This window comes from Doryrhamphus excisus, linkage group LG11 (genome assembly GCF_037039965.1).
Source record: "Doryrhamphus excisus strain RoL-2023G ecotype Guam linkage group LG11, RoL_Dexc_Guam_v1.1, whole genome shotgun sequence".
NCBI lineage: Eukaryota > Metazoa > Chordata > Actinopteri > Syngnathiformes > Syngnathidae > Doryrhamphus > Doryrhamphus excisus.
The window spans coordinates 22,119,791-22,141,516 of NC_136367.1; the positions used below are offsets into that span (position 1 = coordinate 22,119,791).

The following is a 21,726-nucleotide window of genomic DNA, read 5'->3' on the forward strand; positions in this document are numbered from 1 at the left end:
CGCCACACCGGATCTTCTAGATTATATATGACATGAATAATCAATTTAGAATAAAACATTTAGGTTGTTTGATGCTGCTATTGTATGTGATTGTATCCCATTGTTCAGGTATATAATGTGGCTGGTGAAAATAAAGTACAGCATGCAACTATTCGTGATTTAAAAAAAAAACACAATGTTGCTTTATGAGGGGATAAAGTAATCTTTCTTGCATTGGCGAGGCCACACTTGATAAAATATCAGCCATGACATTACACATTGTTTCTCCAATGAACATTGTTTAGAATACATTAGGTAGAATTTCAGGTGGATGGGGAGTTATTTCACACAATTAATGCCAAGGATGTCTTTATTTCTCATCACTCAAATAAATGTTAATTAATTTACATTCATACAGTTTCACTCCTTTAGATTTTAATAACTGTATACGGACTTTTCTATTTAATAAGGACATAGGAACGAAGGTTTTCTGTACATCTTTTGATATATCGGTTAAAATATAATAATCATGTTATAATACAAACATGGTAGAATGTGTGCAGTGCAAAACCACTCACCAACGGCTCCAACAACACCAACTCTTGGTGAGATGGCGTCTGCAAGTCCTGGCAACCGCGCTGGCAGGATGAATGCTCACAAAGAGTATCCCTGATTTGGTGTTTAGAAGCAGTTGGTGAATAGCACTGCTTACAATGATCTCAGTAATATATGTTAAATGGTGTTACAAATGGAATGTGAGTAGTGGCTGTGTCAGATAATTCTATGATCTTGGGTGGTCTCTCTGAAGGCTTTAATAGTTCGCATCTGAATGCCTACAATTTGTCCCTAACCCTAATCAGTGTCTCCTTCATACTGATTTGGTAATCCATTTTCATCAACACCCTTGTTTAAAGACTACTGTATTAATAACTAACAACAATTTGCAATTTACATCATTCATATTATCATGTCCAAATTTTCAAGATGCTTGTCCTGGTTTGTGAGTGTCTTACATAAAATAAGAGTGCAATGGTCTTTATTTCTGGTTCTTCAGCAGTTCATCAATTTGGGTTTTGTACATGCTCTTTACATCCTCAAGGTCTAGCCTGAGCTCCTCTGCCTCTTCAGCTTTTTCTCCATACATCTGCAAGATTGTGTTGTGCCTCTGTTCCAGATCCTAAAAAACGAAAAAGCCAAATAGAGAAACATCTCAAAAGCTTTAACATTTTATTATGTTTGGAGTATATCCATTTCCTTTATGTAGTCCTCACCTTGAGCTGAATTCTCAACTTGGGGATCTCTTTTACCTTCTCCTCCATGTCATCATTTTGATTGGTGAGTCGAACCAACTCTTCTGCCATTACAGAACGACTCCTCTCCAGACTAGAAATCTCAAGCTGACATGACGAAAGCAAAAGTGTGTTGAACTGCAGCGCTTACCAAACTAAAATATAAATATAAAAATACATTTGGGCTGTCAAAAATACCACATTAACGGGGGTTACTTGGGGGTAAGTAATTAATTTCAAATTACGTTGAAATTACTTTGTTTTGCAGAATTTCACGCATGTGCGTCATGTCAAGAAGCCATACCTCGCTGTTATGACGGCAGACGGTAGCATAGTGTTGTGTCCCCCCACAGGCACACAAAGTCTGACGCTCTTTTAGAATTTTATTCTGACCGGAACACATCAACAGCAGTGCAATTCCAACACCGACTGTGTATCTCCAACTCGCAAAACACGTCTCTCGTCCTCCTCGAAATAACAGCCTAATAACATGCATTCGCGGACACTCCAAAAATCACAACAATGTCTTAATTATGTGCATGTGTGTGGTCTAAATAAACAGAAAGAGAAAGGAAAAACAAGAAGTGGATATTCGTATCACTCACTAACCTAACTCATACTGTGGAAGTACAATTTTTTGAATTTACGTAAAATACATCTATAGTGAAAACGTGAATTTGACTTAAATTACTTGGTGTCTTTAAACGCAACTCTTCATGGCTCATAATAACATGGCTAAAGTGTGATTCAAATGTCTAGTGGTTATTAATAATTTGACTGTCCTAATATGAATATGTTTATTCCTACCTGTAGCTGTACTATCTCTCCTTCCCTCAGTTTGAGTTGAGACTGGAGATTTTCGATGATGTTGGAGCCACCAGACAGCCTGGCAGCTTCATACAAGTTGGGCCCACACATAGACAAAGACATAGTTCCACTGCCCAGTGGCTGGTCTAACAAGTCATCCTGTGGAGGGGGGGGGGGGGGCGACAAGAGAAAACTTAAAACAGGGCTGCACAGCGACAGAGTGGTTAGCGCACAGGCCACACAGCTAGGAGACCCGAGTTTGATTCCACCATCGGGCACCTCTGTGTGGAGTTTGCATGTTCTTCCCGTGCATGCGTGGGTTTTCTCCGGGTACTCTGATTTCCTCCCGCATTCCAAAAACATGTTAGGTTAATTGGCCACAGGTTTGAATATGAGTGTGAATGGTTGTTTGTCTGTGTGTGCCCTGTGATTGGCTGGCGACCTGTCCAGGGTGTACCCCGCAGACAGCTGGGATAGGCTCCAGCACCCCTTCCGACCCTCGTGAGGATAAGGGGTAGAAAATGAATGAAGTTGTACTATATATCTTGTGTTATGACGTGGACACCTACGGCAAGTCTCTCTTTAAATTTTGTGGGTGCACCTGGTAAGTTCTTCAGTGCAAAAATTATTTCATTAGTTTTCATACATTTTGGTTTCTGTCAAACATTTTTGGAACAAATTCATAATAAAAATTGAGATCACACTGTAGTATTTGTTTAAGTGGCTTGGATACCTTGCCAGTAATTGAACAATGTTGAGAGTAGGAACTATTCTTTTCAGAAAATGTGTGTCTTACTAGCAAGCACCTGAGAGAAAATAGAGGAGTGAAAACCAGCGTTGTCAGCCCCACTAATGGAGCTAGAGCGAGACAGTGAGGGTGTGGAAGAAGCTGGGGCATCATGGGTCATGCTTTTCTGCTCCTCAAAACAGAAAGCAAAATAACACCATTAGAGAACAGTTTTAAAACACACACCCTTTTCAAAAAGAGAACGTAAATGAACCAAACATATCCCCCTCACCTTTTCCTTGAGTGCCTCTTGTGCTAAGTAACATTTTTTCTTCTCTTGTTCAACCTTCATTTTCTCCATCTCTATTTGATTAGTGAGCAGCAGCTGGTGTGGGAAACAGGAGGTTACATGTCAAAGAAGAGACATTGTGTGAAGACAGCAGCAATAAAAACGAGCAAATCTATACCTTTTCTTTCTTTGCTTCTTCCAGCATTCGACTGTGTTCTCCTCGCAGATTCACCAACTCAATATGCTCTCTACATTGAACAAGAAACAAAAAATGGTCAATAGACTTCAAGACCCAAGGACTGAAATATCCATGACTTATCACCACATGGAAAATGCATGAGAGTGTAAATATACATTTAGTCAAGGAGGGCAGTTCAGGGTGCACCGTGCCAGAAGTAAACTGGGATAGGCTCCACCTCATTGCAAACCTAATGAGGACAAGTAACGGTAGCATACAAATTGTACAGCTGGATGAACGGATGGGTATCCGCGTGAACTTCATTGTATAAGTTGGCATTTGGACTACGGGCCACATTTGCTAAATAATGCTGTCCTAGAAAAAACAACCACACAGAGGTTTTATGTGGACACTAGCTCTCCCGGGGTGCCTCCCTGTCAACTTCTACGTGACACTGATTCCGGCAAATGTAAAAAACAAATAAATCAAAATCTGTGTTCAAACAAAACAACTGACCAGAAAGCAATACTGGCCCAATCAAAAATTATTTTGACAATTTAAACCTTCTGTAAGAGTTGGATTTGGCACCAAGTACATAATGCGCCATTACTGTACAATATGCAGTGGAAACTTGGTTAACATCATTAATTCATTCCAGAAGGCCCGACTCTAACCGAATCAATTTTAAGCATTAGAAATAATGGAAATTAATATTCCATAATGCCAAAAACAGCAACAATTTTTTTTATAGTTTTACATGCAGAAAACAATTCTAAATGCCTACAAATACATATAAGCGATGAATGAAAGTAAATGTAAATGAAGATTTAAAAGATATCTTTTAACTTTACTGAAGACGAGACTATTCCCTAAGATATGATGCGGCAGTGAGGAATACACCTTCCTCTTCAACACCACCTGTATTCAATAGTGTTTCTAACCTAAATAGACCACGCCTCTCGCCCGAAGACAGCTGGGATAGGCTCGTGAGGAAAAGCGGTAGAAAATGAATGAATGAATAACCCAAAATGGAGCCAGCAAAGTTACAAGTGCCAGCATTTGAATAATAATAAGAATAACGCATGGTAAAACAGGGCGGCAGTGTGGAGGAAGGAAGAGGAAGGTGTTGATCAGGCCGCCACATCGTGTCTGGGAAAAGTCACATCTTCAATGAAGGTAAACGTAGCCTTACTTAAAATGTATCCCTCTCATTCCTCATTATTATGCACTCACAATAGTTTTATGACTGTAAAACTATAATAGATGGGTGACAAAGCAGAATTCCGGTTCCAGTTGCCGTTTTGTTAGCAAGCTAAGGATGCCAACAACACTTTGTGATAAAACACATATACAACACTGTTGGACTTACACAGCATATTGATAACACAACAAGACAATGGCAAATGCATGCAAATTGTGGCATACATTTTTTTATATTGACCGACAAAACACACTGTGGTGGAAGTTAACCGAGGTTATTTGAATGGTAAAGCCAAAGAGGAATACGGAATATTGATTACTTGGATTTTTACTCGCGCAAACTCTTAAATTGCATAGTGAACCCAATAATACAAATTGTATGTCCTAATATATAGTTTTAAGCAAACATTTTTAAGCAAGCTGAATCTGCCAATCACACTCACTATACAGGATGCACATACCCTACCCTACTACCTTATGTAAACAAGAATATTTTCCAAAATCAGCTTCTCTTTCTAAATGAATGTTGTTCAACTTCCCAATGCATAACACAAGAAGTGATGGTTGGATGACTTGTATTGAATTGATAGGTCAATGTTGTCTCTACCTGCAACTGTCATCTTCCAATTTCACTCTTCTGTTCTTCTCAGTCTCCACAAGTGCAAGGAGTCTGACCTTCTCCTGGCGAAGCAAGGAATTTTGGGACTCAAGAGAGGCCAGCTGACACTTGACGGAGACCAGTTCTTCTGTGACTGAGTGTTCCTTCTCCACTGCAACAGCAAGTTGTGCCTGGGATTCCACTGAGAGCAAGAGAGGAGTTAGGACTAATCACTATATTGGACACCTGCTGGCATCCAAAGTCAAACTCAGCACATCGAAGACAAGGTACTGTGTCTACACCATGAATGTGTGAACATGAATCATGTCGATCGTGCATCCTCCTTTGAATTATATTGTGTTGCACTGAGTCGACTGCTTTTTTTGATCAAATAAAGCCAAACTTTTTAGCTGCCGCTTCATCACTGGTGCTTGCCGGCTGGCTTCTTTTACATCGACGTTTGCGGCTATTTCTTCCGCTCAACCAAGTGGTCATCGAAACTAGAAATGGAAATAAAACTTTTTTAATGATCCCAGGAGAATCTGAATTTTAACCCGGTTCGCATTGAGGCTGGAAACTTAATGCCCAACCCTAGTGATGCGGCTCATTTATGGCTAAAAACTACATTTCCCCATTATGCTTGGACTGACATTTCAGGAAGCAGCGAAGTTGAAATGAAGTAGAAGCAAATATTACATGAAGTCTTGTGCAGCGATCTCCAAAACATCTTAAATAAGTTGGATCAAGTGTATAATTACTACAGCTTTGCCAACCGTCCACTATCAGTAACAGATTTCGAAAGGCTGGACTGAGGAGGAGAGCTCAAAGTAAATGTCCAATTTGCCACAAGACAAAAGTAACTCAGAGAGTGGCAATGAAAGAGAGAGAGAGAGAGAGAGAGAGAGACTTACAAAGTTTGTGATGAAGGAATTATGAGGCTATTCAATTGTGATGCTGAAGACGATGACTTTAGTGGCTTCGGTTGCCAGAAGGAAGAGTGCACTTTTTGGTAGCCTATTGTTTAACTAGCTATATTACACACACTGTTGGGAAAAAAGCATCCATTTAATCAAATGTGTAAAAAAAAAAATCATCTTTCTAAATATCCCATCTTTTTTTCTCCGTAAATTTAGTGAGTTCCGCTAATATACCAGTGCACTCTATAGTCCAGAAGTTACAATTATTACGTACAGATATAACATTTAACTCTTACCGAGCCTGTCAGATATGTTCTTTTCTAGTTTTTCCCAGGATGCAGTTTGTCCACCCAGTGAAGCCTGTAGGTTCTCTATTTGACGCAACAAAGGCCTTGTTGCTGAGGTAACGCTTTGACTGAGCTCCTGGTTCCTTGTCTCTGCATCCTGAAGCCTCTGTGGGAGATGACAAATAATATGTTGTGTAAGGATAACTAGATTAATAAAAGTGGAACTGATCTGTCTAGCATTTTATTACCTGCTGCAATTCACTGATCTCCTCTCTCAAATAATCTTCCTTCCTTGCCTGCTGCAGCTCAGCCCTCTGCAGAGCCAATCTCAGGTCGGCCACCTGCACAAGTTAATGAAAGAGTCGTTCATGTTAATAATGAGATCTTTAAGGTTGCTATACCATTTCCAAAGTCAAATTGATGGCTTTTCCAAATTGATATTTACAGTGTAGACACTACTAACAACCTGAATTATTCTTTTCACTAATAAGTTGCTATTGTAATAGCAGAGAAAGAAAAGACACACCCCACAGGCAGGACACAACCCCTTTTTACACTGTAGACATCGAGACACCCTTCTATACATATCATATCTGATATACTGATGAATTATTCACAAATATTTCCCACATCATCTGGCTTCCATGTGAGTCCTGAAGTTTATTCGAAGCCCAATTACTAAAGTGAAAGTAAAACCCCATAGGCCTTTATGCTTGCTTAAGCCGCCATTACCTGGTTGGCTAGAGCCTCCTGCTGTATCCTGGCCTCATCCTGGGCCTTCTCAAGGGCCACGCTTACCAACTTCTTGGCCTGTATCTCCCTACTAAGAGCTGCCTCTTCAACCTCGCTGGCTCTGCTGGCATTGACCTTGTGAAGTTCTGCTAGCTCCCTAAAACAAAAATATTAGCGATGACCAAGCATATACCGAATCAGACTGGAAATGCTGCAAGGTAGAACTCAATACAATGTTTGACATTATGCGGTTGGATGTAATGGAAGAGCCCCGGTACAGAGCATTCATTATTGATGCCACGGAAAGCCAGTGTTTACTTGTAGGACTTGTCAAGAGCCACTTGGAGACTTCTGTTCTTCTCGTGCAGCTCCTCAGAGTCTATCTTCTGCCGGCTCAACTCCTTCTCCTGACACTCCACAGCTGAGTTTAGTTTCTTGATATTTTCCCTATGCTGTTTCTCTACCTCCTCTTTCCCCTCCAAAACCTATATGTATTAAGAAGAAATACCAATCGGGTAAATATGGTTGCTTTTATGCAAAAAAGAAATGATGATGAGCCAAGGTTAAGTTCTAGAAATTAGATTAGCAATTGGGAATGGGCATAAAAGCTAATTACTGCATTGATTTCATATATACTTTAAAATAATTCCTTTGTGAAAAATCATTTTTAAGGATTTTCTGCCGTATAAAGATGAACATTTTGGATGAAAGAATGTCCCTACCACAACACCATATACAAATATACATTTGAAATGTGTCTGGCACCCACCTGCTGCATGTGCCTTAGCTCATCTTCCAGCTCGTTAATTTTTTTCTGTTGCTTGGTGAGTCTTATGTCACTCTCCTTCTCCTTTACACGCAGTTTCTTGATAATGTTGTTGTGCTGCAGCTGCTGCTTAGACAACTTTTCCCCTACAGGTGACAAATATTTTATTACATCAAACCTGTTTTTCACTCCATGCCAGCCTTCTGCTTCACTTGAAGCTTCCACATATGTTGCCATATGTTGTTTTCAGGTGTCTTTCTGAGGCACGCCTATTGCATGACTCACCTGGAGGAACGTTACATGATTTAGTTTATTAACAAAGCATGTTTATTTAGCCCATCAATTAATTGTTTGAATAATATAATCAGGGTTGGCAGCATTTGGCTAGTAAAGGAAAGAGGCCTAGAGTAGTAAATCTTGAATCTTTTTCAAATTTTACCTGTTACAACTAACAACTAAGATAAGTGCAGAGTTCATGTGTAAGCTTTCTTGAAAATAATTCAAACACTGAACTATGTAGGTTTTCTTGAGTTGTTCCATATTGCTGTAAAACTCAGAGCACACAGGATGTCTACTCGATATCGATGAAATCACTTGACTCATCCCAAGCAATTCAATATGTTTGCACTGAATGAATGTCATCAATTAACTTACTGGTGATGTTTGCTGCCATTCTACTGGTCCTGTCCTTGAGTGTCTTCGCATGTACGCATGTAGGGCCATTTCTTTCATTTTCAGACCAATTTCTGAATGAATTCTCCATCTGTGAATGACTTCCTCCGCCTCACTTGCGTTCTCCAGTAAAGCAAGTCAGCTACAACGCGAGCAGCTGTAGTTGAGTGCGGAGCCTTCATCCACCTCTTGAAAGTAGGTTTGCTCTGCTCAACCTTCCGTAGTACTTCCGAAAAAGCTGAGTGCTTACTTTGAAAATCCCTTTCAATGTTACACTTTCTGTCGTTTGCTAATTTCTCACTACACACAGGTGGGTAAAGCAGCATCAATGGAAGTGAACACAAAGGAAATACATACGAATTTAACTTTTTTTCATAACCTTTGTCTTAGGGTTAGGGTTAGTGACAAACTAACCTATTAAACTAAACTATTAAACTAAATTATTTAGTGACAAATGTCATTATCACACTGGCCCACCTCCTCCTTCCCTTGCTCATCTAATCAGCAGTCAGAACGCATTGTAGGTGCATTCAAGGACCTCTAGTCGGATATAAAAGGCACATTTCCTCCACTACGGTATTGGCATGGGAGCTGCAACAAGGGGTGCGTAGAGCCGTTGGTTGCCGACCACTGCTATAAAGGTCATGTTCATGAGCCAATTGTTCACAAGCAATTCACCAAATCTCTAGGAGATGTAGTTGGTCTCAAGTGAAGGTATTTAGGATGCATCTTACCTTCTTCTAGCAGGCCTTTGATCTGCTCTTCCTTCTCTTTGACTAGCTCCACTATATCACCGGAGTTAAATCTTGTCACAAGCTCTTCTCGCAGGCCCTTGATCTCCTGTAAAAATACGCCAGCCTTGAAATAAACACGTAGGGGTCCTGTTGGAGATTTGACCGTTCAATTATATCAAATGAGAATTAAACTTACATGACAATATATTAGTATATTAAAAGGTAGAAGAGTCTTGCATCACAATAAGTAAAATTACCTTCTTGGCTATATCCCTCTCTTTGTAAGCCAGCTGAGCCTTCCTTTCGGTGTCTGCTATACGCTGCGTGAACTCATCCTTTAAGGACTGAACAGTGGAGCTCTCCTGCTTCAGACTAATTACTTCACTAGAGGGCAAACACACGCATTAACTAACATCTCAATCTCAAAATGCATGCAGCCTCTAGACTACAGCTGCAACGATTGCTTTGATTTATATTCTGTTGTTTTGATTATATGTTTAATGAATGTAACTAATGAAAATTCAGACCACATGGAGTGACCGGAACTTAATATTGTTTCTGCACAATTTCTGCAATAGAGCACACTTGAGTGGTGTGGTGTGTGTTGTTATTCTGTGTGGAGAGGAACAGCGGAGAGAGGGAAAACAGAGAAAAGGGCAGGAAAACAGCAAGGTGTACGTGTCACAATGAAGCAATAAAACAGCTCACATTTAGAGGGGAACTGGAATTTCTTCTTAGAATTTTGCCCATCACATCTTCCCCTTTTCTGTGCATTATAATGCCAGAAAACAAGTTAATATGAGCCTAACCCTGATCACTCTACTTCTGTCAATAACAATGGCATAGATAGAGCGACAACACAATGTCCCCTCTCCTTGGGGCGGCTGAGTGTTCCAGCACAAGACGTGTGCTCCAGTCCTCGGGTAAAAGCCGCTGACAGCAAACCAGCATCTTGTTGAGTCTTTGTAGTAAAATTGAGAGCTAGGTTCCACTCTTCCATCTGTGAGTGATGCGGACACGAACAGCTAGCGAGGCGTCGTGTTCATCCGCCACATATAGAGGCATATAGTTTTTCATGTTAGCTGCTACAATAACAGTGTCCGTGTAGCTTGGTTAATATAGAAGTCTGGTTTGTTTTGCGAGTGCTTTAGCATCAAAATATGTATTTCCCTAACCCTAACCCATTGTTAGCTAGCTCATGTTAACAAGTTTTCTCGCGCTGCAATGTACAGAAAAGGGACAGAAATATGCGTTCATTGTTTCACATAAGGATTGTGAATAATGGGCAAAATTCCAAAATAAAGTGCAGTTTCCCTTTAAACAAATGGCCCACTGTCATATCAGTGTATTAACACAGAAAAAAATCTTTTTTTTATTTTTTTAATAAATTTCTTTGTGGTTCTTTGGTTCTTTTAACAATACAATTTGGTCTTCACAGTGTCTTACCTTTGGACAAATGCAATTGAAAAATAATTGTATCCAAATACTCGATTAATCAAACAAAATATTAAATTTGATGACTAAAACATTCAACAGCTGCAGCCCTATTGCATATCAATTCAAGTAGATGTTCTTTGTTTTTTTCTCACAGGAAAATTTAAAGCCAAGTAATGTCAGACCATAGAATTAATCAAAACAAATAGAGGATGAAAAATGCAATGCATTCATGTTAATTAAAACTTGATTTATGCCAGGGGTGTCAAACCCATGCCGTGGAGGACCAAAGTTTTCTTTACAGTGACTTTAATGATCAACAGCTCCTTCAATTAAACTACTGTGTAATGTCTTGGCCCTCCGTGGCACGAGTTTGAGACATGTGATTTATGCATTGATGGTGACAGAAAGAATCCCTCTTCTGCACAGTTAAGTACTGCAGTTAAGTACCATCAGTTTATCTCGGTGAATCAATATCCTGGTCTTGTTCACATGATTTATAGAATGCATATACTCACTCTCTGAGATTGTCACACTCTTCTTCCAGTCTAGCCTTGTCCTTGCTGACTGCAAGAAGCTGAGATTCTCTCTTTTCAAGGCGGCCTGACAGCTCATCAATGACCTATGAGAGAAATGTACATGCTGTCACCGGAAATGTTCACTTTTTCACTGCAATAGTTTAAAACAAAACAAATATGTAGCTCTCTGATGCTGTTACCTTTTGAAGCTCCAAAAAATGAACGGTTGAGACACTTTTCATTTCTTCAGTGATTGGTGGAGTGAACTCATGTTCTGCATTGTCGGTGGGATCAGACAGTATAATGTTGGCCTCAGATTCTTGTTCCTGCTCAGTCAACTCTTCAGGTGGTTCACTATTCACAGGCGTCACACTCCGTCCACTCTCCTCCATCTCGTCCAGAGACTGCTCCCTCACAGCTCCAGTCAAAGAATCTTCCTTCTCCTCTTTTGCCTCTCCAGTCTTTTCCCCAACTCGAACTTCCTGCTTCTCGCATACACCTGGTGGAATATCTGCTGCAGGGGCTGCGGGCGAAGTAACAGAAGCGAGCGTCCGACTGCCAGGGATCTCATCATCAGAGTTAATCTCACTGACACTCCGGCTATCCAGAGACTGTACACTGAAAGAATCAATGCGTTCAAATGCATCTGAGGAAGAACCGCAACTCTCTGTGAGTTTCATATAGTCCTCTAGACGGGTGAAATCTCCACAGGCAGAAGCGGACAGAAGTTGAAATGAGCCATGCATTAAGTGGAGTCCAGCTTTTCCTTCTCCTGTTTCTTGTCTGGAGCTGGCAGAGCTCTCACTCAACACACTCTCATGATCCAGCACTTCAATGTCACTGGTGGTAGATGTTCCTGAAGAGAAGGCACTAACAGGAGGAGAGGGGGTATCACTCTGACGGTCTTCAGGCTTTGAGTCTTTTTGCTCTAAAAGAACTTCCTTTTGAGAGTGGGATGCTGGTGGGTGAGATTGTGTAGCCTTTTTAGATTCAGAGGAAACAGTACAAGGTTCGGATGAATCGGGGTTTTTTTTCTCAACATGTTCTTTAGCTGGAATTTGTGACCACTCTGTGACTGTGTCTACAGACACTTCCGTGTCAGTGTTTGGTAGTACTTGACTTGTATCGGTCTTCTTGTCATCTATGCTAGAAGGAAGTTCACAACTTACAATGGGAGAAACGGGTTGGAGAAAAATGGTGCCTGCATGGGAGGGTTCACTCTCCACCGGTTGACCATCCACAACTGTCCGATTATCATGACCATTATCATCTGACTCCGTCTTTTGAACCTCCACCTCTTCTTGGGCTGCAGCGTTCTTCATATTATTGTCATTTTCCTGAGACTGCCTTTGAGATTTCGTTGGTGGTACAGACACCACATTGGATTTGGTGCCAGCTTGTGTATCTCCAGGTGAAAGGAAGGCACTAAAGAAGTTTTCAGATTCATCCATAACTGTACGGGTAACAGGTGTAGTAATGGCAACAGAGGGAGAAGGAGGTGTGGGGGTCTTTTCTTCGGGTGTTGCTTCCCAGTGGGTCACCCCCCACCCTCCACTTAATGACAGCTTGGCAGGCAATGTCACATCTGGGCAAACATTGATGAAATTACTTAACATGTTGTTACAGAAATACGACACCAGATGCTACCATCAAATGGCGTAAAACCTACCGTCATAAGACACGGCAGTGGTGTCATTCCATTGTCCCTCTTCTTTGATGTCCAACACTCGATCAATTGATTTCTGAGCAGTTGTTAATGCTTGTTTGGCGAAAGTGGACAAGTGAGATGCGTTGAACCAACTCATCTCGACTACAAACCCAGAAAGCTACATCCAAGACGTACACTGACATATAGATACGCGGTGTCAACGAGTAACTGATAGCCCATAAAACTTACTCCGCATTTTTGCTATCATCGCTTACGTGGCGTGACCAACACCAAACAATATCGAAATGAGTTGTTGACAGCAACACCGATAGCTAGCACAGCTGTTGCTAAAGCTAAAGAGAGGCTAGCATACAGTCGGTACTGCAGATCGCGGAACTCTTATCCAAACTGTTATAATGTGGATACAATGCTTACACTACTTTCAGATAATCAAAGCAAATATATTATTGTAATAACAGCATTTGTTGCTTTCTTTGCTCTACCGTCTTGTTTGTTTTGGTCGCTCTCAAGTTGGAGGGTTTTCCCTAGCAGCATTAGCAGCGTTGTTGTTTCCGGTCCACGTCAGATCCTGACGTCATTGACTAGTCGGAACGGGGCAGTGCCAGACAAATGGAAATTTATAGCGATTACTTTGAGTTTTACAACGTTCTCCGGTATTGGGATCATTAAAGTTAAATATAAAGAAAAAAAAAACTCCAAGAAAAAGTGTTTCTAATTTCAACAAATTGATGGTGACCTATGACCTTTTAGCAGTCTGTTCGATTACTAGGCAAGGTTCCTTTAGAGCTAGACTCTTGAAATTTTGCACACTCGTGCAGAATAATTGTCTGATGATATGGTGAAAAATTGGTGGACCTAGCTTGATGCTTGATGAATTTATTAAAGTTTTGTTTTTTTTAGGGCCTTCGACCGGCTTCGTGGTCAATCTATTTGGGAAGGAAACATGGTTCCTGTTGAGTCCCGTCCCTGAAATTTTGCACACTCGTGCAGAATAATTGTCTGATGATATGGTGAAAAATTGGTGGACCTAGCTTGATGCTTGGCCTCAGGTTCCAACCCTCACCTCCAGTTTGCCCACCGACCACCGTTTCCAGTTTGCCCGCAGGCCGGCAGGCCGCTGCAGTCTGCGCCCTGCCGCCGGCTTCGTATTGCTCTTTGGTCGCCGTCGCCTTCATATTGCTCTCTAGCCGTCGCCGTCGCCGTCGCCGTCGCCGTCAGTCCGCTGTCCCGCACTCTTCAGCAGAGTAAGATAAAGCTTACATTAGCCACGACTTTACCGTTGAGAAAAAAAACAGTATATGATTGCCCAGCATAACGATTACAGTCACGGTGTCATGAAAAAATCCCATCAAAAATCAACACAATAGATAGATTTAGAACAGATTTGGCCAGTCGTGTGCAAGAATAACCCATTTACGTGGCTTAAAAGAAGTAATTTAACAGCTAATTCTTTCATAGACAGTACCGCAAAGCACGCTGGGATGTGCGCCTATCAGCTACATTATGAAGAGGACAAGGAACTGCTGATTATGATGCGGGCGAGGGAGGATGTCAATTAAGGGCCTCGATTCTTGAATTTCTTCTCCTTAAAAATTACTTTTATGCAACTCTTGGCTATGTTATCTGTATCATGTGTCATTTGTGTGCTTTCAACATATACTTGTTAGTCCAAAATACAGTACACTTCAAAAAGACGTTTGTGTGTTTTCGAAGTGGCCACAGGAGGGTGATAGAGGCTGATATCATCGATGTATGTCCGTCACAGGCCACCGTACTGATCCGCTAGTAAGTGGTGCCATTACGTGAAATCCAACAAATTAAATAATGCCTCCTTTTTACAGCACCCTACAAACGGTGCCCAAGGTGCTTCGGGAGTATAAAGTATTCTTTCTCTTGTTATAGCGTGTAAAGTCATTGTGAAACACGACGTCACATCCGCGCTGTAACTTCCTGTTTGCACTTCCTGGTTTCGTCCGGAACATGGCGCCGACGATCCCAATTACGCTGTGTCAACCTGTTGGCAGCCAAGTTGAAGTATTCTAGAGGGAATGCCGTCTACTGTTTGTAAAACTAAGAGGCGTGATTGTTGAAACTCTTTATTGAAAATGCTTGAGAATATATTACATGTGTATTGCTTATTTTTTTGAAGTTTTCAACGCTGTTGCAGGCATGTGTTTGGCCAGCTATGTGGGGCGGGTTGAGCGTGAACCAAGAAGAGCGGGGATCTCGTGTGTGTGCGCGCGCGCAGTTCTGTCGTTGCTGGCTCGTCGAAAAAGAAAGTCGACCAGAAGCAGCAGGCAACCGTCTGTCTTTCTCTGACGAAGTCAGGCCGCCCCTTACCACGGTTTGGGACTGAAAATAGTGACAGTTAACACCGCCACGACCGTGGAGAAGTGCCGAAGTAAACGGTTTGTCTTGCAACACCATCGTTTTCAATGGCGCCAATTTAATTCGGTATCGAGTCGGCGTTCCAACACCCTGACGGAGAACACTGGAGTTGCGATGTAACTCAGACGCTGCACAAGCAATGCTACAAGGTCAGTATCAAAGTTTTAAGTCACGTTGAAGCACGAATAGTGGCGTTTCGCTCCGACAATAGGACAATATACAGTATATAAACGATGTCGAAGTTGACGAGCTGAAGCCGAGGTCGCCATTTTGTGGACATAATTGGCGCGCAGAATGCTCGAAATGACGGAAGCAATTGTTTCAACCGGTTCATTTGCAATCCATAACATAATGTGAACGACTTTGGCCCAAATTGACAACGATTTTTTAAAAGTAAACATACTTTTAAAAAATCGCTACCCTCGTCACAGTCAATGACAACTGAAGCTAAAAGTGGTTTATTTGGAAATATTTCGTTTGACTGAAAATCCCTTGATGTCCTGGTTACGTCGCGTGCATGGCGTGTTCAGTTTGTGTCGGAACTTGTTGCCGTCAGAGGCTAGTCATCTGCTAGGTGAGTGTAAGCCGCTGATTTTATTTTTCAGCATCATTGTGACAACCGAAGAGAAAGCACACTCATAACCCTTCTCCCTTATTCGGTCTATTTTAATGGCGCCTAAAAAAAACTTACTTCTGTACACCGCATCATTACAATAACCAAGCTCCGAACCTGGGGAGACAGAGCCTTCTCCATCGCTGCCCTCACCCTCTGGAACTCTCTGCCCCATTCACTCCGTGCTTGCCCTGACCTTCCCACCTTCAAAAAACAACTCAAAACCCACCTCTTTAAATCTGTTTTTAATGTCTAACTTTTTTATATCTGACTGCTGTGCCCCGCCCCGCTTTTACTCATGTTTTAACTGTGTATTAACCAATGAATGTTGTATTTTGGTGATTCTTCTAATCTGTTTACTTACTTTATTCAACTCCATTCTTCTGTAAAGTGTCTTTGAGTATTTTGAAAAGCGCTATACAAATAAAATGTATTATTATTATTAATTTTATAAGTATTCAATGCAGGAATTAATTTTATAAAACTGAGTATTTCATTACAGCAAAGGAATAGCAGCTAATCTTACAACTTCTGTTACAGATGAAAAGCCGCTTGTCGCTTAACAGCCCGTGGGATCCCTCTGCATCCATCTCAACATGAGCTCCAAATGGGAGCGTCATCTGATGCCATAGGTTCTCCAGTGGACAGTTTCACCTATTGCACGCACAAGACGGCATTTTCTGGAGCTTCAACCTTTTGCGTCCATCAGCAGTCTGTCGGCCCCCAGGGAAGGACTCATGTAATCGTGTTGGCAGACCATCAACAACATGGCGTCGGCGTTCTTCACAGGTAGGAAGACTTGTTCAAGTAAATGACATGATGGCCTTCATACATGTAGCACAATAACACAGGATAAATGAATAGATGACAAAAGATATGCAATTCATACACGAGTGCCATGACTAATGCTTTGGCTGTAAATGTTGCTCTGGCTGTTACAGTACAATGTTAGCCGGCCACATGGAGGTCATTATAATTGGCCTACATGTTTTCCCAGCTCTGACAACTACTCTCTTCTTAATCACCACTTGTACTTTTTGTAAAATCTTAAAGCTAAACCAACTGTCACACTTATCTATACGAGTGGAGCATCTGTTGACAACAATGGAAGTAGTATTTTGCAAGAATTTAGTCCTGTAAGTACTTACAAATAATGTCACACTTTGTATAAGGAATGTTTTTCACTATTTCCGGGTTACCATCACTCCACTTGTGTACTTTTTGGACCTTTAAATCCATTTGCGTCTATCTTTATTTACTCAATAATAGTATTTATAGCAGGGGTCGGGAACCTTTTTGGCGAAGAGAGCCATGAAGGCCAGACATTTTAAAATGTGTATCTGTGAGAGCCATATACATTTTTTTAAACATTGAATGCAATAAAATCTGTGCATTTTTATGTAAGACCAACAGTTTTAGATAATGGGCTCTAATTACGTAGACCAGGCACACTACCCCACGCCAATGGTGTGTGGCCAGCTCACTTTTGTGAGCAGCGCAGTGTCTAATAATAAATCAAATACTTGTTGCCATTAATACAACTTCTGCTGCTGCATAGTTTTGCACTGTACTCCGTAGACGTATTTCATTATTTTGGCCATCTTCGTCAGAAGGCTTGGTTCTGCAGCTTTAGCTATTTGACTAAAGGAGGAAAGTTTACATTTACATGTTTTTTGACATCTCAATGACCGAGGTAGACTACAGCATTACCCAGTAATAATCAAGTTTTGGTGTTTGACCTGGAAAATATCATCAGGAAAGATAGATATGGTTGGCCGTATTGCAGCAGAATATAGATGGACGAATTAAAATGCATAAGAATGTTGTTGATTTTGAATATTATGTTTAACAGTCATTTCAGTGATGGTTTACTTTAAAATGTTAGCAAAAATACATTTTTATTGTGGTAAGAAATGCTTGAGAGCCAGATACAGTCATCAAAAGAGCACTACCTGGCTCCCGAGCCATAGGTTCCCTACCTCTGATTTATAGTATTTTAAATGCATGCAAGTGACCACTATATGGCGGAATTTCCCAGGAATAGCAGTACCTAAAAGACACCACGAGATGGCGGAAATTCAAAAGTAAAGTTGCAGTATTTTTAAGCGACCACCAGATGGCGGAAATTCCCAGGTTAAGTTGCAGTAATTTTAAGTGACCACTAGATGGTGGAAATTCCCAAGTATAGCTGCAGTAATTTTAAAAGACCACTAGATGGCGGAAATTCCCAAGTATAGTTGCAGTAATTTTAAGTGACCACCAGATGGCGGAAATTCCCAGGTTAAGTTGCAGTAATTTTAAGTGACCACTAGATGGCGGAATTTCCCAGGCAAAGTTGCAGTATTTTAAGTGACCACTAGATGGCGGAATTTCCCAAGTAGAGTAGCAGTAAGTTAAAGTGGCCACCAGATGGAGGCATAGGGTTAGGGTAAGCCGAACAATATTAGTTGTAGGGTTAGGGCTAGTAGGGCTAGTAGGGCTAGGGGCTAGGGCTAGGCTTTGAGTAAGCTCCTCCCCCTCTGGCTGAGGAGGGTTAGGGTTAGGGCTAGTAGGGCTAGGGGCTAGGGTTAGGCTTTGAGTAAGCTCCTCCCCCTCTGGCTGAGGAGGTTAGGGTTAGGGCTAGTAGGGCTAGTAGGGCTAGTAGGGCTAGTAGGGCTAGTAGGGCTAGTAGGGCTAGTAGGGCTAGTAGGGCTAGGGTTAGGCTTTGAGTAAGCTCCTCCCCCTCTGGCTGAGGAGGGTTAGGGTTAGGGCTAGGGTTTAGGGGTTTAGGGGTTAGGGTTAGGGCTAGGGCTAGGGTTAGGTTTAGGTTTAGGGTTAGGTTTAGGGTTAGGGCTAGGGCTAGGGCTAGGGTTAGGGTTAGGGTTAGGGTTAGGGTTAGGGTAAGGGTTAGGGCTAGGGCTAGGGCTAGGGCTAGGGTTAGGGTTAGGGTTAGGGTTAGAGGGTTAGGGTTAGGGTTAGGGTTAGGGTTAGGGTTAGGGTTAGGGCTAGGGTTAGGGTTAGGGTTAGGGTTAGAGGGTTAGGGTTAGGGCTAGGGTTAGGGTTAGGGTTAGGGTTAGGGTTAGGGTTAGGGTTAGGGTTGGGGTTAGGGTTAGGGTTAGGGTTAGGGCTAGGGTTAGGGTTAGGGTTAGGGTTAGGGTTAGGGCTAGGGTTAGGGCTAGGGTTAGGGTTAGGGTTAGGGTTAGGGTTAGGGTTAGGGTTAGGGTTGGATTGAAACACCTGCAGGAACATTTACAGACTTGTGGTCACGAGTTGGAAATGAAAATTCTCTTGAACAGAGTTGACCTTGTAGACAGAGAAACTAGGGTTAGGGTTAGGGTTAGGGTTAGGGTTAGGGTTAGGGTTAGGGTTAGGGTTAGGGCTAGGGTTAGGGTTAGGGTTAGGGTTAGGGCTAGGGTTAGGGTTAGGGTTAGGGCTAGGGTTAGGGTTAGGGTTAGGGTTAGGGTTAGGCTTTGAGTAAGCTCCTCCCCCTCTGGCTGAGGAGGAGGAGGGAAACGCACGGTCCTTCCCCCGGGCCAGACCTCCTTAGGGTTAGGCTTTGAGTAAGCTCCTCCCCCTCTGGCTGAGGAGGAGGAGGGAAACGCACGGTCCTTCCCCCGGGCCAGACCTCCTTCCCGGTCCCTGGAAGCAGGGACCCAACGAGCCCCCGCCCTGTTCCTCATTTGGGGACGTTCCCTAGAACTTTGGTCGCCACGAGAGCGCCCCCTACCGTAGCGCACCACAGTCCATTCCCCATCCGTGGGGTACATAATGATCAGATGTATATATTTTTTTCTTTTTTTATTTTGTAATTTTTTGTGGATTTTTTAGTTATTTTTGAAGAGAAAAGAACAACAACAAACAACAAACAACAAACAATAAACAACAAACAACAAGTTTTAACAAAATAAAATGTCTAAACTAGACCTAGAAAGTTGATGTGCTATGTCGCACAAACCAAAAAACAATCAACAACAAACAACAAGTTTTAACAAAATAAAATGTCCAAATTCGACTTAAAAAGTTGGTGTGCTATGTCGCAACGTTTCGATCGATTATGATCTTCCTCAGGCGTAGCACACCAGTCAAAAACAAAGGTCCTTCTCCTTCCACAGTCAACTCAAGAGTGACCAACTCTTCCTCTGCTTCTCCCTTATATAGGCTTCTGCTGTCAACCAAAACAAAAGTGAAAGTAAAAAGAAAGCAGCAGCATAGAAACTTTCCAATCTCTCTCCCTGTTGTTTTACTGCCCCACACTCCTCCCATACACACAAACACCTATCTACACATCATTTTAAATATGTATGCTTCGTTATTTATTTATTTATTTATTAATTACGTAATTTATTCAAATATTTATTTATATATTTATTTTTTTATTAATGGGTTAGGGTTAGGGCTAGGGTTAGGGTTAGGGTTAGGGTTGGGGTTAGGGTTAGGGTTAGGGTTAGGGCTAGGGTTAGGGTTAGGGTTAGGGTTAGGGTTAGGGTTAGGGCTAGGGTTAGGGTTAGGGTTAGGGTTAGGGTTAGGGTTAGGGTTAGGGCTAGGGCTAGGGCTAGGGTTAGGGTTAGGGTAAGGGTTAGGGTTAGGGTTAGGGCTAGGGCTAGGGCTAGGGCTAGGGCTAGGGCTAGGGTTAGGGTTAGGGTTAGGGTTAGGGTTAGGGTTAGGCTTTGAGTAAGCTCCTCCCCCTCTGGCTGAGGAGGAGGAGGGAAACGCACGGTCCTTCCCCCGGGCCAGACCTCCTTCCCGGTCCCTGGAAGCAGGGACCCAACGAGCCCCCGCCCTGTTCCTCATTTGGGGACGTTCCCTAGAACTTTGGTCGCCACGAGAGCGCCCCCTACCGTAGCGCACCACAGTCCATTCCCCATCCGTGGGGTACATAATGATCAGATGTATATATTTTTTTCTTTTTTTATTTTGTAATTTTTTGTGGATTTTTTAGTTATTTTTGAAGAGAAAAGAACAACAACAAACAACAAACAACAAACAATAAACAACAAACAACAAGTTTTAACAAAATAAAATGTCTAAACTAGACCTAGAAAGTTGATGTGCTATGTCGCACAAACCAAAAAACAATCAACAACAAACAACAAGTTTTAACAAAATAAAATGTCCAAATTCGACTTAAAAAGTTGGTGTGCTATGTCGCAACGTTTCGATCGATTATGATCTTCCTCAGGCGTAGCACACCAGTCAAAAACAAAGGTCCTTCTCCTTCCACAGTCAACTCAAGAGTGACCAACTCTTCCTCTGCTTCTCCCTTATATAGGCTTCTGCTGTCAACCAAAACAAAAGTGAAAGTAAAAAGAAAGCAGCAGCATAGAAACTTTCCAATCTCTCTCCCTGTTGTTTTACTGCCCCACACTCCTCCCATACACACAAACACCTATCTACACATCATTTTAAATATGTATGCTTCGTTATTTATTTATTTATTTATTAATTACGTAAGTTATTCAAATATTTATTTATTTATATATTTATTTTTTTATTAATGGGTTAGGGTTAGGGCTAGGGTTAGGGTTAGGGTTAGGGTTGGGGTTAGGGTTAGGGTTAGGGTTAGGGTTAGGGTTAGGGCTAGGGTTAGGGTTAGGGTTAGGGTTAGGGTTAGGGTTAGGGTTAGGGTTAGGGTTAGGGTTAGGGTTAGGGTTAGGGTTAGGGTTAGGGTTAGGGTTAGGGCTAGGGCTAGGGTTAGGGTTAGGGTTAGGGCTAGGGCTAGGGTTAGGGTTAGGGTTAGGGTTAGGGTTAGGGTTAGGGTTAGGGTTAGGGTTAGGGTTAGGGTTAGGGCTAGGGCTAGGGCTAGGGCTAGGGTTAGGGTTAGGGTTAGGGTTAGGGTTAGGGTTAGGGCTAGGGCTAGGGCTAGGGCTAGGGTTAGGGCTAGGGTTAGGGTTAGGGTTAGGGTTAGGGTTAGGGTTAGGGTTAGGGTTAGGGGTTAGGGTTAGGGTTAGGG

General features: G+C 42.0%; 1 protein-coding gene across 3 annotated transcripts; it reads right to left on the reverse strand.

Annotated features, from left to right (window-relative positions):
- Positions 1-331: 331 nt before the first annotated feature.
- On the reverse strand, positions 332-13,379 carry tmf1 (TATA element modulatory factor 1). Of its 3 annotated transcripts, none has more exons than XM_058085328.2 (18): positions 13,279-13,379; positions 12,797-12,886; positions 11,328-12,712; positions 11,128-11,231; positions 9,433-9,559; positions 9,176-9,281; positions 7,773-7,915; positions 7,322-7,488; positions 7,004-7,160; positions 6,520-6,612; positions 6,281-6,437; positions 5,077-5,269; positions 3,270-3,339; positions 3,095-3,187; positions 2,882-2,989; positions 2,076-2,234; positions 1,251-1,376; positions 332-1,156 (listed from the first exon to the last, which is right to left on the reverse strand). In XM_058085328.2, the coding sequence occupies exons 1-18, from the start codon at positions 13,328-13,330 to the stop codon at positions 1,016-1,018; spliced, it is 3,471 nt and encodes a 1,156-aa protein (XP_057941311.2). In that variant the 5' UTR covers positions 13,331-13,379; the 3' UTR covers positions 332-1,015. The 3 variants fall into 3 exon arrangements, with proteins under 3 accessions (XP_057941311.2, XP_057941293.2, XP_057941302.2); XM_058085310.2 differs by having other exon boundaries at positions 2,882-2,995; XM_058085319.2 differs by having other exon boundaries at positions 2,882-2,995; positions 12,797-13,373.
- Positions 13,380-21,726: the final 8,347 nt, after the last annotated feature.